This window comes from Monodelphis domestica, chromosome 2 (assembly GCF_027887165.1).
Source record: "Monodelphis domestica isolate mMonDom1 chromosome 2, mMonDom1.pri, whole genome shotgun sequence".
In the NCBI taxonomy this organism is placed as follows: Eukaryota; Metazoa; Chordata; class Mammalia; order Didelphimorphia; family Didelphidae; genus Monodelphis; species Monodelphis domestica.
In genome coordinates, this window is record NC_077228.1 from 165,238,955 (window position 1) to 165,257,999 (window position 19,045).

The 19,045-nt window shown below is 40.9% G+C and overlaps 1 protein-coding gene across 1 annotated transcript in view; it reads right to left on the reverse strand.

Annotated features, from left to right (window-relative positions):
• Positions 1–2,047: 2,047 nt before the first annotated feature.
• The window catches only part of FCRL6 (Fc receptor like 6), a 60,872-nt gene continuing 43,874 nt past the window's right edge, over positions 2,048–19,045 (reverse strand). The window contains exons 3-8 of the mRNA XM_056814633.1: positions 17,222–17,242; positions 15,992–16,237; positions 10,880–11,137; positions 9,954–10,330; positions 8,915–9,029; positions 2,048–2,220 (exon numbers count right to left, since the gene is read on the reverse strand). Of these exons, the coding sequence (XP_056670611.1) occupies positions 2,048–2,220; positions 8,915–9,029; positions 9,954–10,330; positions 10,880–11,137; positions 15,992–16,237; positions 17,222–17,242 (1,190 nt within the window). The remainder of the gene's footprint in view (positions 2,221–8,914; positions 9,030–9,953; positions 10,331–10,879; positions 11,138–15,991; positions 16,238–17,221; positions 17,243–19,045) is intronic.

Here is a 19,045-nt window from a genome sequence, read left to right on the forward strand (position 1 = left end):
AATAAAAACTGATGGGAGAAGGACTCCAGATCTGGGGAGAAAGCGGCTCCATTGCCAGAGGAAATCGCTATCATTGGCTCTGGGAGGAAGGGAGGAAGCAGGCAGCATCATTGGAGGCAGAAAAGGGTTTGAGCTTGGGCACCATCCTGCAAGCATGCAGTTACTGGCCATTGGTGTTCTCCTGTAGAGTGCTGCTCTTGCCTACTCCAATTTGGGGTCTTCCCTGGCTGTATGTGTTCCCTGGTTTCATGTCCTCTCATGTGTTTCATCTATGACAGTTTCACATAGTCATATTTCCTGGCCATGTATATTCCCTTTCCTGTGGTGGTGTGGTAATCTATGGGAGTGTATAACCCTGTTCGTCTGAAGAAATCTTTTCTGATACTTATTTTGCTAAGTTGTTTAATAGGGTTTTTGTTTGTTTGTTTTGAACTGCTGAGTCTCTTGATTAGCTATTAAAATAGAGCATTAGTGGGAACTTGTGAACCCCAGTTCTGCACGATGCTTCCTCACAATGCACCTCAAAATTGGGATAGCATTCCAAGGGTGGCCCCAGATGATTTATTCAGGGTCACACATAAAATAAATATCAAGCTTAGGATTTGAACCTGGGTCTTCTGATTCTAAATCCAGCCCTCTTTGCATCATACCACAGGTCATGTCTTATGTCATTTTAATAATTAGCCTTGAATAAGCCAACTTCTTCTACTAGAATATGTGCTCCAAGAAAGCAGGAATGTTCTGATTTAGCTCTGATTCTCTCCTGGGACAATGTTATGCACAGAGAAAGGGTTTTATAAATGTCTGCTAAATTGAATTGGATTGAACTGAACCAGAATTTGAAAAGGAGTGGAATAAGACGGATGCCATTTAACTCCTTTCCTTTGAAAGGTCCTTGAACTGGCTCCACTACCTTAGTATGGGCTGGAGCTAGGTCTGTGGTTAGGCTGGGCCACTTCCTTATTTTTCACATTGAAGCAGTATACAAAGCAGACCACTTCCCTTTCCCCCCTCTTCCTCATGCCCCAGCCATCACTGCGGGGCTTCGTCTTTTGTTCTCCAAACCCCATTTCCTCTACCCCACTCCCTGATAAGTGTAGTTCCCTGGGCAGACCCCATCCACTTCCGGAGAGGGGTGGAATTCTGCTCTATCTTATGTGAGCCCTTCTGGCTCTTCATTCAGATGGCATAGTGAATTAGGAAGAAGCAAAGCCCTTCCCCTCCTCTCAAAGACACTCAACATTTGCTTCCCAGTCACATAGGCAGGCAAAGGGAAAGGCTTCAGATTTTTCAGTTCCTAAACCTGTCATATTACAGCTCCAGCTGCTGAAACTGGAGTCTCTGTGCTTCTCCTTTCAGCATTAACTTATATTAAGATATGCCCTATTTTGACCACAGATTTCCTGAGGTCAAGGAACAGCTTCACCTTCCTCTATTCTCTCCTGATAGGGCACTGCCGAGGTGAGCATTTGACCCCATTTCCTTTTGATTGAATTCAGTTCCATTTAATAGATGTTTATTTAGCATCTTCTAAGATTGAAGTCCTGGGGCAGTTCAGTAGCTAGACCTGGAGACAGGGGACTCATCTTTAGTTTAAATCTGTCCTCAGATACTTAATAGGTGAGTGATCCTGGGCAAGGCAGCTCATTCTGTTTGCCTCAGTTTCATCATCTCTAAAATGAGCTGGAGAAAGAGATGGCAAACCACTCTAAGATCTTTACCAAGAAAACCCCAAATGGGGTCACGAAGAGTGGAACATGACTGAAATGACTGAACATAGTCAAGGCCCTGTGCAATGTACTGGAGTTACAAAGAAGAATTAAAAATAAATCAGTGCCTTCCAGGAACCTGCAATGTAATAGGAAGGATGAAGGATGAATAAATATAATGTGAGAGAAAATGTAAGAGGAGAAAACAAGGAATCAAGATAAGATGTCTTAAGAGAATTTGAGAAAAGATTCCTTTTAGTGGGTAGATCACCAATGGCTTCCTAAAGGAGGGGATGAAGAGGATTTCAACAAGTCTCAGAGATGTGGAGGGAATGGGTTTAATGTGCTAAGCAGGGACAGGGCAGGATGAGATCAGGGAGTGACTCCTGGTCCACTGTATTTAGAATGTAGAGTGTATGAGGGGAGCCAAGAGGAGCAATGTAGGAAAAGCAGTTTGAGAAGACTTCTGACATGGTGGTGACATAAACGATTCTAGAGGAGCCCAACTCTCCTGGGGAAGATGTAGAGGGTGTGATATGGAGCAATGGTCAAACTGGCTAAAGAGAAACAGCAGTAAGTACCTCTATCTAGTCCAGGACTGTATAAGACAGCTTGTGAACTCCTGGAAGGGAAATAAAGAAGGAAAGAGAAAAGCCATGAGAGCTTAGATAATGGGTCCAGAATATCTTGTACTTCACTTGGTTCTAGCCTGTTAGGGCTTCAGTGTGGGACTGAGCTAGCTTGCACAGGGAGAGGAGATGGACAGTTTGTGCAAAAATGAAAACTTCCCAAAATATCTGAAGCCAATATTACCAGAGTCACTGTAGGGAACAAAGTTTAAAGAAATGCTTGTGCCAGGGGGTTGGGGCTATGTAGGTGTTCTCTAGAAGGCTAGAGACCATTGAGATCTTTGACTTCTGGTTGGAATCTGCCAGGGCAAGCAAGAATAAGTGATGGAACCAGTTCCCAGTAGGTCACTGGGAAGGGACTTGTGTTTGCATGACTGGGGATCCTCTGAGGGGACTGGAGCCAGGACTTCTTCAAAGCACGAGACAGGGCCAACTTAGTTTCAGGACGTCTAATTTTGGAGGAGAGGAAGGAGAAACAGCTTTAAGGGGATGAGGGCTTCAAAAATAGGATACAGTGTAAGGTGGAATTGGTTAACTATAGAATTGAAATTAGGAAGAGAGAAAAGTGACGTTTTAAAGCAGAAGAGGAAGGGAAGAAAGTGAAATTATAGCTCCAAAAAGTACCAACGGAGGCAAGAGGTAAAGGGGGAGATGGAAAAATGGGAAGTTGCAGTCAGATAATTTAATGTCAGAGTTTTTGGTCAAGGAAGTACCAAATGTAGTTAAATGGCAAGATTCCATCCCTGTGCATGACTGAGGTGGAGTGGAGGAGTAGGCCCGTAAATCTGAGGAGCCTGAGGGATAGAAAATGAGGGAGTTTGATGGAAAAACATCATAAATGTTGAAGTCGCCCAAATATAAGGGTAGGAATTGGGGAGGAGCAGAAGACAGTGAGCAAAGTACTGAACTTCAGAAAAGAGGGAGAATGAACTGGAGTATGTGTTCACAGGAAACAGAGAGCCAATGAAATTTTTCCAGCAGAAGAATGGTATGATTGGACCCAAGGGATGGGTTGGAGAAGGGAATCTTTATGGGGCGGAGTGGTGGTTGCAAATAAGTCTCTTTCATTTCTGATCTCCCCCAATCTCATCCCATCCTAGTTACTCACTTTTCTTTCTCAGCTTCCTGGGAAATACCACGGAATAGATCACATCCTCACTTTCCTCCTCCTGAGGACTCACTGGAAGGAGAGATGAGGTTTCAGAGATGACTCATGAGCCAAAACCATGAATCCTGCCCCTGGCTTCTTCCCCAGGAATGGAAGGAAACTCTCTGCAAATGTAATCATAATAGCAAGGGGCAGTAGAATACTGTGGGGGCAAGGGAACTCCATTTGGAAAAATGTGGGATAAAAGAGGCTAAAAAACCCCACACCCATCAACTCATAGAATGCTAGAACTGAAAGGGAACCAATTTCCCAGTCCTCTGCTCTATTTTGTCTCTACTAAAATGGAAATTCAGAGACTTCTAGTCACTTGCCCAAGATCACGAATCAAGTTAATGTTATAATCAGGACTAAAACCCAGTTCTCCAGATTTTTTAGCCCATTATCCTTTCCCCTATATGCTGTTGCCACTCGGGTCAATGTTACCATTTTACAGATTAGGAAACGGAAGCTGCCTATGAGGTCTGTTCACAGTTATGCTTAGAGTGAGTGGCAGTTAGGACTAGAAAGGATCTTGATCTGCAAACTGCCAGCCCAGTACTTTTTGTATCATAGTAAGCAGATTGTGATGATCAGGTTTCTACAGGTACCCAGGGATAGAAACTGAATCACAAGTGATTTCTATAGCTTTAGGTGACCCAATGGATAGAGCACCAGGTCTGGCATCAAGAAGACCTGTGTTCAAATCTAGCCTCAGACCCTTTACTCTGTTATATGATCTTGGGCAATTTAATCTCTGCCCAAGTTTCCTTAACTGGAAAATGAGAAAAATAATGGTACCTCCATCCCATATTATGAGGATTAAATGGGATTTGTGAATATCTTTTGCATAGTACTTAGGCACATGCATGACTCTTCATGACTCCATTTGGGGTTTTCTTGGCAAAAATACAATTTGCCATTTTCTTCTTTGGCTCATTTTTTCAGATGAGGAAACAGAGGTAAAACGGGTTAAGCAACTTGTCCAGGGTCACATAGCTGGTAAGTATCTGAAACCAGATTTAAACTCAGGAGATGAGTCCTCCTGACTCCAGGCCCAGCACTTTATCCCCTGTGCCATGTAGCTGCCCCTATGTAGGCACATAGTAGGCAATATATGAATGTGAGTTATTATTATTATGGTTACAATAGAAGCCCTGCTCTTTTTCACCTGCCTTCTGACTTTCCCATTCTCTACTAATAGCTCTGCCATAGGAACAATTAATGCCCTCCAATTTCTTTCTTTTTTAAAATGTTTTTAAAACTCTTACCTTCCATCTTGGAGGCAATAGCAGAAGAGCGGTAAGGGCTAGGCAATGGGTGTTAAGTGACTTGCCCAGGGTCACACATCTAGGAAGTGTCTGAGGTCAGATTTGAACCTAGGACCTCCCATCTCTAGGCGTGGCTCTTCATCCACTGAGCTATCCAGCTGCCCTCCCTCCAATTTCTCTTGTTAGATCCATTGGCAAAAGATAGAGATTCTGGTTTACCTGTGTGACCTTGCACAAGTACCTCAATTTCCACATCTGTAAAGTGAGGATAATAGTATGAACACTATCCAGTTCATAGGGTTGCTGTAAAATACTCCATAAACATTAAATAATATATGAGTTATTATTAATATTATCATCCTTCCAAAAGTGCCTGAGGAAGCTCTAAGGTCCACAACTTCTTCATCCTCCTTTTGAAGAGGTCTTTTCTCTGTCTCCAGTGGACGCACCAGTCCAGCAGAGCAGCTTGACCCTTACCATTGAAATGCACTGGACAAGACTTCAGGTCCTGTGATAAGGAGGACTTAGGGGCTTCTGGAATTCTTAGGAAGAAAGGGCCCCTAGGAAACATAAAGAGTAATGTGAATGAACATCAAGGAAAGGTAAGTCTATAAAATAGACTGTAGATCCTGGGCTGGGATGGGAGAAGGGGACTATCAGATCATGGTAGGCTTAAGGCACTTTTCTTTTTGCAAGGGCTAACCCATAAGGCTGTACACAGTTAAATTTTATGGGACAATTTTACCTGAAAATGCCCTGAGGGATAGTATGACTCAAGAGGAATCCTAAATCTTGGGAAAGATACATAGTAGAGGACTTAGAGCAATTCAACACAATTGACACTTCAGGACCAGGGGTAGAGCCATAGCTAGGATTTCTGAAATTCAGTTGTGTTGGGTTGAGGGTAGAATCTAAATTATGACCATTTTTGTGTGTAGCTAGTGTAGACTAAGGACAAAGATCATGGGGGTTGAGGAAATAAACATTTTGGAAGGCCAATTGAAGAGGAAGCAGGGATTGGAGTGGAGAAGAAGACTATGAGCTAAATACCAAACTGATCAGAAAGGAAGAAGAGTGACCTGGAAGTCTACGGATGGCAACAACGAGAATCTGGACAGGGTGGAACAAATTTTCAAGGTGGAGAGGAGGTTGCTGAGTGATAGTGGTAGTGGTGAGTAAGGCATACACCAAATCTTCTTCCCAGATCCTTATGTGTCAGCAGGTATACGAGAAGTCTTGAAGAGATAGACAAGAGATGTGGTGTCTTCAAAGGAAAGAGAGGTTGCATTGAATATGCAAAAAAGGAGATGAATATAGAAAGAAGAGATTAGAGGGGAGGGAACTTTGTAGACCATAGAGAAGGGTCCCAGAGGGCATGGTAGAAGGGAGGACAAAGGAAGACTTAGGGAAGGTTGAATTAGACATGAGAATAAGGGTTTGGAAGGTGGTGGGGAAGGCAGATGAGCCCTGGAAAAGACTGACCTATTTGGATGTAGTCCTTGGAAGTGGCTCGTCTCCAGTCTCCCCTGATGTCTACAACCAGCTACTCTACTTCCTTGCCTTTTCACATGGTGACTTTCTCCTCCAAGATGCGGAAGCAATAGTTGTAGGAGAAGGGGCAGCCTGTTTCCTCCTCCTTCCCCACTACTGCCACCACTGACCCTATTCTCTTACCTTCTCGTGGGGTTGCCTTGCTGTCCAAAACTCATGTGCCCATGGGGGTACAAACTGGAGAATTATAATATGTAATGGCTTGGGTCAGTTGTGTATTAACCTGAGGGAGACAAGGTGGTGCCCTGCCCTAGTTAAGGCTCTCTCATTCAGGGTGAGCCATTGCTAGTATCTAAGGAATATTCAATGACTTTCATAACAACAAGGCAGTAGACTCACCTGGCAGGATCTGAGGCAGCAGTTCCTTCTGTAAAATCAAGTGTGTATAAAAATAACTAACAAGAACCTAATAGATTTTTCCAATTGTGCATTTGCCACCTTTGTGTGTCCATGTTTCCATGGGAATGATTAGTCAGAGAGGAGAAGATATGAAGTGGGGCACATAATAGCTGTCTTTACTTATTTGAAATCCTGTCTTGTAGAAGAGGGATTAGATTTGTTTTTCTTGATCCCTGATGTTAGACTAAGAGTAGTTGTTTGGAAGTTCCAAAGAAACCGATTTTAGCTTGACTTAAGGATAAAATCCCCAACAATGAATTATCAGAAAGTGGAAAGGGCTGCTTCTGTAGTAGGTGAATTCCCCATCACTGAAGGTTTTTAAGCAGACCTGATTTCTATGCTTTCTTTTCCACCTTTGAGGCTAGGAAGACCTGGCTTCAAATTCCACTTAGGACAAAGTTGACTGTGACTCTCAGTGCCCAGGGCAACTCTCTAGGATTATAAATTGCAGGGCAGGTGCCAACTTGCCCTGGTAGAGGGCATTTCATCACCTAGGAGTGCCCTACCCCAACAAAATCACAAGCCAATCTGTAGTCCTTTTCCCATCCCTCCTGTGCCACTGAAGAACTTGGGCAACTTCCTCTGGGATTGGGAGAGGCTAAAGGGAGAGGCCAGTAATATAAGGAGAAGGTATTGAGGAGACAATTGGTTAGTGCAGGAGAGGGTGAGGTTCCCTGTGACTGGCTGAGACAAAGGCATTTGAATTTAGATTTAGGGATTCTTAACCTTTCTGTGGGCATCATGGCCATCCCTTGGCAGTCTGTTGAAGCCTATGGACCCCTTCTCAGAATAATGCTTTTTTATTTAATTTATTAATTATTAAAAAAAAAAAAAACCTCTTACCTTCTGTCTCAGAATCAATACTGTGTATTGGTTCCAAGGCAGAAGAGAGGTAAGGGCTAGGCAATGGGGTTAAGTGACTTGCCCAGGGTCACATAGCTAGGAAGTGTCTAAGGCCAGATTTGAACCTAGGACCTCCCATCTCTACACCTGGCTCTCAAACTACTGTGCCACCCAGCTGCCCCCAGAATAATGCTTTTAAATGCACAAAATAACATATGTAGGATTACAAAAGAAGCCAAGTTACGGTGAAAAACGGTTACCAGAATATTAAAAACTGTCAAACAAACCAAAAAGAACCTCATGGACCCCAGGTGAGGAATCACTATAAGGGAGGGAGGCTTCGGATACAACTCTATCAGCCTAGAGAGATGCACTGAAAATCAAGTGAGATAAGTGTTTATAAAGTGCTTTCTAAACATAAAGTTCCTGAAAAAGATTATTATTATATATTACTACTATTATAATGAGTATAATAATAATTATTAATAAACTTGTGGTACTCTACACCCATTTGGGGGGGACATATATTTGTGGATGGGTTTGAGAGATTTAAAGTATTAAACTCTAGCCCTCATTTCTTCCTGTGTTTTCTATCCTGGTCAGTTGAGTTTAAAATTGCTAGACACCATTCTTTGGCAAGTCACTTCACCTCTTTTATAAAACAAAGGGGTTGAAATCGATGGCCTATGAGGTCCCTTTCTGCTTTAGATCAACGGTCAAGTGAGAGAGTCAGAAGACCTTTGTCTGAGCCTTGGCTCTGGCATTTATTGGTTAAGTCTCTATGGGAATGGCAATTCTAAGCCTTTATTCCTCATCTGTAAAATGGGGATAATACTCGCCCTGTGCTAGGGGGTTGTTGAGAAGAAGAGCTTGGTAAATCCTGAAATGCTGTAGAAATGTGAGCTAAAAGTATTATGATTTTCTGTCTTTTCAATCATAATCACCCCCCCCCCCATTCCCTTTTCAGTCGAAATATTTTCAAATGTGGTCAGCGATGACTTAAAGGTGCATTCACTGCTCCTTGCCGGAGTTGCCTCCTGGCCAACCTTTGACCTACTTAGCCACGATTTTGTTCTTGAAGCTGGCTTCTTCTTACCATGTCCTATTATTATCATCATTAATACTATTATGTTATGTACTATTATGGCTAGCTTTTGTTTTTCCCTTTTTCAAGTTTTGATTTTTATAGACCTCTTTTCTTTGGTCCTGGAGTATCCAGTGTATGCATGAAATGTTAGGATCCCCTTCCCTGGTTGCAAATGGGTCAGGCCCCTGGGGGTAGGTTTTAGGGAAGAGGGAGAAGGTTGGACTGGGGTTCCAGCCAGGATTGGAATCTATGACCAGAGAATGCTAAAGGAAGACACTGACCTGATTTCTTCATGAACCTGAAACAAAACAGAAGGACTGTAGAGATGCCAGTCACACCTAGCAAGGTCAGAGTTATCTGCAGGACCAGCTGGCTGTTCCTGGACCCTCTGGGGACCTAGGGGAGAGACATGGAGGCCTGATTGATAGATATTAATTGCTGGGATTTTCCAAAGTTGTTTTAAGGACTAGGATAGGGAAATCCAATCTAACAAGCTGGGAAATGAAAGCTCTCCAGGCTATGCATATGTCTGGGGTCTGTACTTCCTATAAGAAGGCAAGGATGAGAACAATGAATGGGGCACTCAATTCCAGGAGTGGTATATGGAAGAAATGTTCATTTATTGAGAAGTCTTATTATTTTGGTACTGACTTGAGATGTTCCAGGATGGGATTAGAAGCAGAAGAAAGGAAGAACACACTTGGTCAACCCACATTTACTGAGCAGCTACAATGAGCCCAAAACTGTGCTGAACACTGGGGTACAAAACTTAATAAATCCCAATCTCTCGGAGACCTTAAAGTCTTTTTGGGGAGACCACATACTCTCCATAAAGAAATAAACTGCAGTCTCACTCCTTAAGCAAGGAGCTATTTTTTAAGAATAAGTCTCTGCATCCCTCTATATCATCTAGAAGAATATCACCTAGAAGAGGAAGGAGGCAGGTTTTCCATGGACTCCTGAATTTGTTACTGAGAATTTTTCCCATGCGGAAAAACTGGTACCGAACTGGGAGCAGAACCCCTCTGTCACCCTAAAGCATTACCACATCTCCTGCCATGATACCATTATTTAGGTGAAGGAATGATCAGATAATGGAATTGAAAGAGAAGACAAGTTAGAGACTGCAGGGATCTTAATGAGAAATATCATTCTTTTCTCCCATCTTTATAACTATTACTTTCCCAGCTTCACCTCTCTGTCTCTGTCTCCTCTCTCTCTGTCTATCTCTGTCTGTCTCTGTCTCTGTCTCTCTCTCCAGATAGACCTTCTACTATTTCCCCAAGTATGTTCCCACTCCCACTCCCCTTTTCCACTCACTTGAATTTCCAGCCCAAGGCTCTGTTTCTTAACTTGGCCGTCCTCGGTGGCTGCCTCACACCAGTACAATCCAGCATCTCCTATTATAGTTCCTGGGATACAATATTCTGGGGACTGATCTCTGTCTCTTATGGTCTTATTATCCTTAAAGAAGGAGAAGTAGAGCTGGGAAGATGATCTCTGCAGAGGTAGTTGGGTCTCACAGCTCAAGGCCATTAGGTTCCCCTCCATGGTTTCAGTGGAATTTTTGATTCTCAGCTCAGGTGGAGGAAACAGCTCTGGGGGAAGAGTTGATTTTAGGGTCAAGGAGAATTGGTGGATGGAGGAGGTTCTGGGAGTTAAGAGATAGAAATGCTGGGGAAACTGAGCCATAGTTTATTCCAGCTAGGGAACACAGTGGTTAAGGCACCAGTCCTGGAGCCAGGAAAGCCTGAGTTCAAATCTAGCCTCAGACACTTATGAGGTGTGTGACCCAGGGCAAGTCACTTAATATCTGTCTACTTCAGTTTCCTAAACTGTAAAATAGCAATAACAAAAGTACTTAACTCACAGAGTAGTTGTGAGGATCAAATGAGATATTTATAAAACACTTAGTACAGTACCCGGTATGTAGCTAGCATTGAATAAATGCTTATTCTCTCCCCCTTCCCCCCCATTCTGCATTTACAGTTGGCACACCCAGAAGTGAAAACTAGGAATTCACTAGCCTCAATGTAAGAGCATTTCCTATCTACCAGGGCTTGTTTCCCTCTCTTCAGTTAGTCTGCTCTAGAATATTCTTGAACAAACCAGCTTGAGCCCTGGCCCTTCTAGCTAAGAGACTTCCAGCGTGGAGGATCCCAGGGGGTAGGTTCCTGGTCTGAGACATCATAGTTTCCAGGGACCTTATCCATGGCAGTTTCCATTCCATGGCCAGGCGGTCTTACCTTGGACTTGAAGGATGGCAGGTGTAGAGCTTTGGTTGTTTTTTTGATGATTTACATACCCACTACAACTGTACAGGCCACTGTGCTCTATCCTTGCTGATTTGATGGGCAGAGAATTATTTTCCTTAGTGAAGTGAATGAATTTTCTCTCTTTGTGAAATGTAACCTGGGAGAGTTTAGCTTTCTTCCAACCTTGGCACTGCAAAATCACAGCATCTCCTTCAAAGACAGAGTAAGGAACCTGGAGGATCAACCAGTCTGTAACACATAGGAAGATATATCTATCATTGTCTCTATCTGCCTTCATTTTCTCTGCTCTAGTACCTTTAGGCATATGGCTGTCCATACTAAAATCCCATTCATCCTTGCATCCCAGCTTAGATATCAAGCCTTTTCTGATTCTTCTACTCTGATTGGCTAATTAAACACATCAATGGGGGATCATGGGCTAAGGTTGTGAGTGGGTGTGGAACTGGGATAACCTGTCTGAGGGCCTCATGTGCTGAAGAGGGATGCCCCAGGAACACAACCATAATAACCAATTATTATGTGAGAATGATACTTTTTCACATCCAGAAAAGGGAGAGATTATTGCTGGCTTGGGTGGATCAGGGAAAAATTCTTGGAAGAGGTGGAAGTTGAGTAAGCTTTTAAAGGATCAGTAAAGATTCAAATGGAAGAAAAAGGAATGCTGAAGGACATTCCAGGCATATATAATGAGCATATGAACAAAGACATGGGACAGCCAAATGTGGGGTATGTGTAGTGATTGATGAGTAGTTTAATTAGGCTAGAGCACCCACTGGATGCACTAGAGCTTCTTTCTTTACTTCCCTGCTACCTACAAATATGCCCAGGTTTACCTGATTCTTTAAACCAGAACAAAACAAACAAAAAACCCAAAACAAAAATATTAATTGAACATCGCTTCCAACAATCACTATATAGTTCCTCCCTTTCACAACTAAACTCTTTTAAAAAACTATCTCCATTTATTACCTCCGTTTTCTCGCTCCCCATTCCCCCCACCCCACCCCACACTCATTTTCAAATGCCTCACACTCTGGTTTCTGATTTTTTTTACTTGACTAAAACTATTTTCTTCAAAGTTTTCCATTATCTCTGAAATGCTGAAGTCAATAACCTATGTTATTTTTTAGTTCTCATTATAATCGACTTCTCTATGATAGGATCCTCCTGGATATTCTTTCCTGTCCAGGTTTTTGTGAAACTCCTCTTGCCTGGTTTTCTTCTACTTTTGTGATCCAATCTTCTCAGTTCCATTTGTTGAATTAACATATATGTTGTGACCTCTATGCCTCAGTTTACACCAAGGCTCTGTCTCGGACTTCTCTCTCTGTATTCTCTTGTGTATCTAATGATCTCTAATGGGTTAAATTGTTAAGTACATGCAGATTACCCCCAAATCTCTGTTTCCCTTATCTTCCTCCTGGACCCCAATCTTGCATAACTAACTGTCCACTGGACATCTTATAAGCACCTCAAACCTAAAATGTCCAAAATGGAACTCCTTGTCTCTTCCCAAGTCCTCAGCTCTTAATTTCCCTATTTCTGTTGAGAACAATACTAGACTTCCAGTCATCCACATTTACAACCTGGGAGTCATCCCTAACTTTTCCTTTTCCTTCACTTCTGATATCCAATCACTTACCAAGTCTTCTTGCTTCTTTGTTCACAATATCACTCAAATCCATTTCCTTCTCTCCATGCACAATGCCTCCTACTTCAAAGATTCCTCATATGTCACATGGACTATTGCAATTGCCTCTGAATTAGGCTCCATACCTCCAATCTATTTTTTTAGTCTCTCCTCCATACACAGTTATTGCATTGATATTCCTGGGCCACAGGCCTAATCATTTATCTCCTTTTCCTAAAAATGTTAAGAATTATCTATTGCCTCTAGGATAAAATATAAATTCTACTCACTGGCGTTTAAAACCTGCTGCAATCTCCCTACAACCTACCATTTCAAACTCATATTTTTAAAGCCTATCATGGACATTTTGGCCCAGTGATGCTGGGGGTGTTCTATCTCTTGCTTCTAGAATTACTTTTGCACAGGTTGTTTCTTATGCCTGAAATATATTCCCTCTTTTCCTTTGGTTCTTGAAGCTCTTACCTCCATTCAAAATTCAGCTCAAATATCACTTCCTACATGAGACCTTTCCTAAGTTGTTAGTAGTTGTTCTGCCCAAAATATTGACTTTGCTTTTCCTTGTTAGATATTTTTATTTTCTTACCTGTGTACACCCTACTTCTTTAAGTATTTAGGGGAAAGATTGTTTCATTTTTTTACTTTGTATCTCTACCACTCAGAAAAGTGCCTGCCACATAGTGAACTCCTAATATGTGTTTAGTTTTTTTCCCCTTAAATAAATGCTTGTTAAATTTAATTGAAATAAAGTGGATTCGTATGAGATGAGATTGAAAGGATAGGGATGGCACTAGATTGTGGAGGGATATGAATGAGTCAAGTGAATTTTAACTTTACTGAGGAAGCAATAGTCAATGAAGATTTTTGAGCCAAAAAAAAATGGCATGACTAGATCTAGGCAAGATACAGAAAACTGGCAGTTGGTAGATTGATTGATTAAGGATATAAAGGATAGATTTGGATTGGAAGGGTGATGGTATAAGTTGGAGGACCCATCTGTTGAAACCATCTAAATGGGTAGTATTACTTGTTTTCCTTTTTCTTTGTATCCCAAGCACCTTCTACAGTGCCTGATCTACAGTAAGTACCTCAGAAATGCTTGTTGATTGATTGATTAAATAAGGACTAGTGCTTGGATGTTGGCAATGTGCATAGACAAATACTGACACATATGAGATACTGTAGATGGAGGATGGAGGGGTGAGGGAGAGGGAAAGAGGTAAAGGCAACAGAGGAGACTGTACGGATGTTACTAACGAAATAGGGAACTCAGAGGGAGAAGGTTTTGAAAGGAAAATAATAATGTTTGTTTTGGATATGTGTTTGAGATGTCAGTGGAAAATCTAGGAGGAGAGGTCCTGTAGGCTGTTGAAGCCAGGCCTGGAGCTTAGAAAACAGTTATAGTTTGGTGGGTTGTCTGCACAGAGATTGTAATAAAGTTGGGGCAATGAATGAGATCATCTAGGGAGAAAGAAAGAAAAGAAAAGACCAAAAACCAAACCTTAGGATAGATCTACCTTGAGGGGTCAGGAAGGGGAGAAAGAGCTAGCAATTTATAGCCAAAGAAAGAGCAGTTTAGAGTTAGGAAGAGAACTAGGAAGATGTGGTATCTTAGAATCCAAGGGAGATGAGAGTATTTAGAAGGATATTCAAGAAAGTATATGTAAGTTCACACATATATATACATATACACATACATCTCTCTACATATATATATTCTCTCTATATAAATGTAAAGTAAAATCAATTCTCTCTTTCCATATATGTATAAAATAACAGTTCTCTCACATATATATCAGTTTACTCTATATAATCAGTTCTGTGTGTGTGTGTGTGTGTATATATATATATATATATATATATATATATATATATAGTGCCTGGTATTTTGAAATACCTAAGAAAATGCCTGCTGATAGATTGATTGATTAAATAAGTTACATATATGTGTATGTATGTATGTATATGTATATATATACACACACACACACACACACACATATATATATATATATATATATATATATATATAGAGAGAGAGAGAGAGAGAGAGAGAGAACTGATGAACTGAGTACAAATTGAAGCATATTTTTCTTTTCTGTTTTTGGACATGGTGAACATGGGAAATTGTTTTGCATGACTATACATGTTTGTAACAGGTTTTGTTTTTCTTGTCTTCTCAATGGATGGGATAGGGGAAGTAGGGAGGAAGAGAAGTTGCAACTGAAAAATGAAAAAATAATGAATTAAACAAATTGTTTTTCTGTCTTCCCTGGCACAATGCTGTGCATTTCAAATGGTAAGTACTTGATGAATTATTACAATTGCAAAATGCTCATCAATTGAGGAATGATTAAAGAAATTGTGGTAAATGAATGTAATTGAATACTGTAAGAAAAAGACAAATATAATGAATATAGAGAAGCCTGGTATTCTTATATAATGGATGCAAAATTAATTAAAATCAAGAAAACAATATAATTGTGGTTACAACAAAGTAAATAGATAGAACACTATTTATGATACTTCTTCCTTCTCCCATCTTCCTGCTCTAGGGCTTTCATTTTGGCCCTTAGCATTTCCCCTGTGATAAATTCCAAGGCAACCTCCTTTCCTCTCAATGAGAGCTATATCCACATTTTCCTTTTTACTTAATGCCTAGGGTTGGGAGGCTATGAAATAAATTTCCCTGCTTTCCTTCCTTCCTTCCTTCCTTCCTTCCTTCCTTCCTTCCTTCCTTCCTTCCTTCCTTCCTTCCTTCCTTCCTTCCTTCCTTCCTTCCTTCCTTCCTTCCTTCCTTCCTTCCTTCCTTCCTTCCATATACTCCCTTTCTATCCCCTTAGTTCCTGACATGCTCTGCTCTAAGCTGGTATGTTTGTGCCTCATTTATTTATAATTCTTTTTGCTTGAGAGGAAATGACCTCAAAATTGGAATAAGCTGGGCTCTGTCTTATCTATAACATTCTGGCTGTATGACTCTGGATAGGTCATTTCTTCACTTTAACTTCTCAGTGCTCCTAAATAATTCCTTTTAAATGGAATAGAAGCTACTAATCTACAATTAGTAGAAGGTTTTTCTTATTAGATTCCCTACAATAATTCAATCATAAATCTGGTAAAAAAATCTTAATTGCCTCCTCTTCCATTCCTACTTCTGAAAACTCTTATAAGGATAGAACAAGTGGACCTTTATTACTATCTAAGAACATCTCTATCACTCTGGTTACTAGGACCTGTCCATAGGCCTCCTCTTGACTTTTGCTCTTCCCCAAACCAAATGTAGACCAAACTTTTTCCAGTTCCTAGGAAGAGTATGGGATTCAAGGGAAGGAAGGATAGCCAAAGTTGAGCGCCCAGTACATCCCCATTGGATCTTTAAATGATATAGACATGACATGACTCCCTGGAGCCATATAATATACTCTTATGCTCACCATTAGAGAAGGTGATGGCCACAGGGTCACTAGGGGCATAACCCTGACTCCCACAGCTGTATTGTCCACTTTTCCAGATCACAATGGAATTTCTAGAACTTTGGTAGAACTTTTCCCCATTTCTGTACCATATGATGTCACTTAATCCTGTGAGATTCAGTTGCTCACATGTCAATTTTACTTTCTCCTTAGAGAAGACAGTGGTCCATGGAGGTTGAAGAGACAAAATGGGCTTTGTGATGACATCTGAAATGTAAAAGGAGAAAGAGATGCAGATATCAGGCACTGTTTTGGCATATGAAGGGAAGAAGAGAGTGAGGTCTAGTCTCCTTACTAGGAGGGAGGGAAGCTCAGGGTTCTTAGTGAGAGGACACTGAAGCCTAACTTTCTTAGTGAATAGTAAGACTCAGGGTTGAAAGGTTCAAAGTACCCTGTGATGTGAAAAAGATATTCAGATGTTCCTCAGTGGTGTAGGAAGTGAGATTCAGGGGACTCAGTGAAAGGAAGATAAGGCTCAGAATTCTCAGTGAGGGGAAAGTGAGAATCAGAGTTGGGTTCTTGGAGAGTGAAGGTCAGGGATATCAGGAAAAAGAGTCATACTCAAAGTCCTCACTGGGAGAAAAGGAGGCTCAGGATACTAAGTAGGTGAGGTTTAAGACCTAGAATTCTTAGTGTATATGTGTGTGTGTGTGTGTGTGTGTGTGTGTTTTGGGGTAGAGTGAGTCTCAGAATCCTTGGTGAAGGTGAGAAAAAGTTGCCTTGGACTTTTCCTTCTAGGTCAGACATATTATGTTACTGAGGGATTAGTGGGCAAGCTAAAAAGCAGTAGTCAGTCATTGATGGGTCCAACTCTGGTATAAGGGGATATGAGATAAGTGTTAAGCTAGATGCATCTTGCTGAGTTCAAATCTGGCTTCAAACACTTATTAGCTGTGTGACTGAGCAAGTCATTTAACTGTTTGCCTCAGTTTCTTATCTGTAAAAATGAGTTGGCAAAGGAAATGGCAAACCATTACAATATCTTAGCCAAGAAAACCCTAAAGCAATAACAAAGAATTGAACACAACCGAACAAGGGTTCTTTTCACAGTTCCTCACTCCCTGTCACAAAAGACTCTACATTATGAGGAAATTCTCCCTCAGACAGATACCTAGATTCTCGGGGGATCAAGACTCAGACACAATGTCAAAATGTAGGACTGAAGGGAGAAACAAGTAACCCGAGACTCACCAAACTTCCCAGTGAACAGAGCTGTAAGAGAACAGAGAAATAAAGATTAGGTGAGACTCCAGGAAGGGCTTCCTGATAGGAAAAGGGGTTAAACTTTGAATAAAGTTATAGAAAAAGTTTTTCTTGAGTGTGGACTATAGACACTTGGTGCTAAGATACTAGGTATCATTCTAGGGGCAGGGGGAGATATAAAAGGAAGAGAAAACAATTCCTGCCCTAAAGGATATAACACCATAACTAGAGAGTCTGTCTGTCTATCTATCTATCTATCTATCTATCTATCTATCTATCTATCTATCTATCTATCTATCTATCTATCTATCTACCTTCTGGGTATATATATATATATATACCCAGAGGGTAGCAAAAGTCTGTTTGCCTCAGTTCCTCATCTGTACAGTGAATTGGAGAAGAAAATGCCAAACACTCTAGTATCTTTGCTAAGAAATCTCAAATGGGGTCACAAAAAGCCCACTCAACATGATTGAAACAACAGAACCACAACCGTAAGTCATTTCTGATTTAGAGAAGTGTCCTAAATGGTAGTTTCTCTATGCCCTCTAACATGTTTGCTGTGAGATTATTTTTGGCAACATCTATAGGAATATTAAAACAAGTAAAAGATCACAATACGTTAATATATAGCATTGGGGAAACACTTCAGGAGCCTTACTACTTAGTTTTCTCTATCACTCCTCTAAAGGATTGAAAAGAGTTTCCTCCCAGAGATCAAATTCATAACCTAGAATACAAAAGAATGCTCCTTAAAGGAGTAGTACCAAAACATCAATCATTTCCCCAGGCTCACAGCAGTGCTTGGCACATAGGAAGTTCATAAGAAATACCTGATAATTTGGATTGGCCTAGCTGTCCTGAGAAAAGATGAGGAATAACAGGATCCAAAAAAATCTCAACAAGCTAAAATTTAGGACTTATTGTTATCAATTATGATGGGACTTAGTAAGGATAAATAAGGCTTAAGAAATCAACTTTACAAGCTCAAGATGAGTTGGAGAGAATTTTACGTGGAAAGAAAAGTCTTTGGATTTTAGTGGGACTGCAGGCTCAATATGAATCAGCAGTGTACTGTCGTATAGCAATCAGGAGAGCTAATTGGATATTTGGCTGCATTACGAGACCCATGGTATCTGGCATTATGGAGATGATAGTTTTTTTATTCTCTCCCCTAAATTGTCACAGTTTTAAAAATTCATACCTTCTGTCTTAGAATCAGTGCTATCAGTTCCAAGTCAGAAAAGCAGTAAGGATTGGGGGTTAAATGATTTGCCCAGAAAATGTCTGAGGCCATATTTGAACCCAGGACGTCTCATCTCCAGGACTGGCTCTCTGTCCCCTGAACCATGTAGATGCCCCCTAGTCAAGCCATTTATGAAATATTGTTTAGTTGTACATGTGATTTTTAGACAGGACACTGGTGATAATAATAATAATAGTATTTTTAAATAGCATCTACTCTGTACCAGGAATGGTGCTAAGTGCCTTACAAATGCCATCTCCTTTGCTCCTCACAGCAATCTTGAGAGGTAGTACCATTAGTATCCTCTTTTTACAGTTGAGACAAAAAGATATTAGATGGCTTGCCCAGGGTCATAGCTAGTAAATGTCTGAGGCCAGATCTAAACTCAAGTCTTTCTGTCTTAAAGCCTGGCACTTTATCCACTGAACCATCTAGCTTCTTAATAAGCTCGAGATCCTTCTGGATAATAGATTAGAACTAGACATGATTTACAGGCCATTTAGTTTAACTTCTCTTCCTTTTTTCCTTATCTTCTCTCCCATAATCCATCAGCAACCATTCGTTTT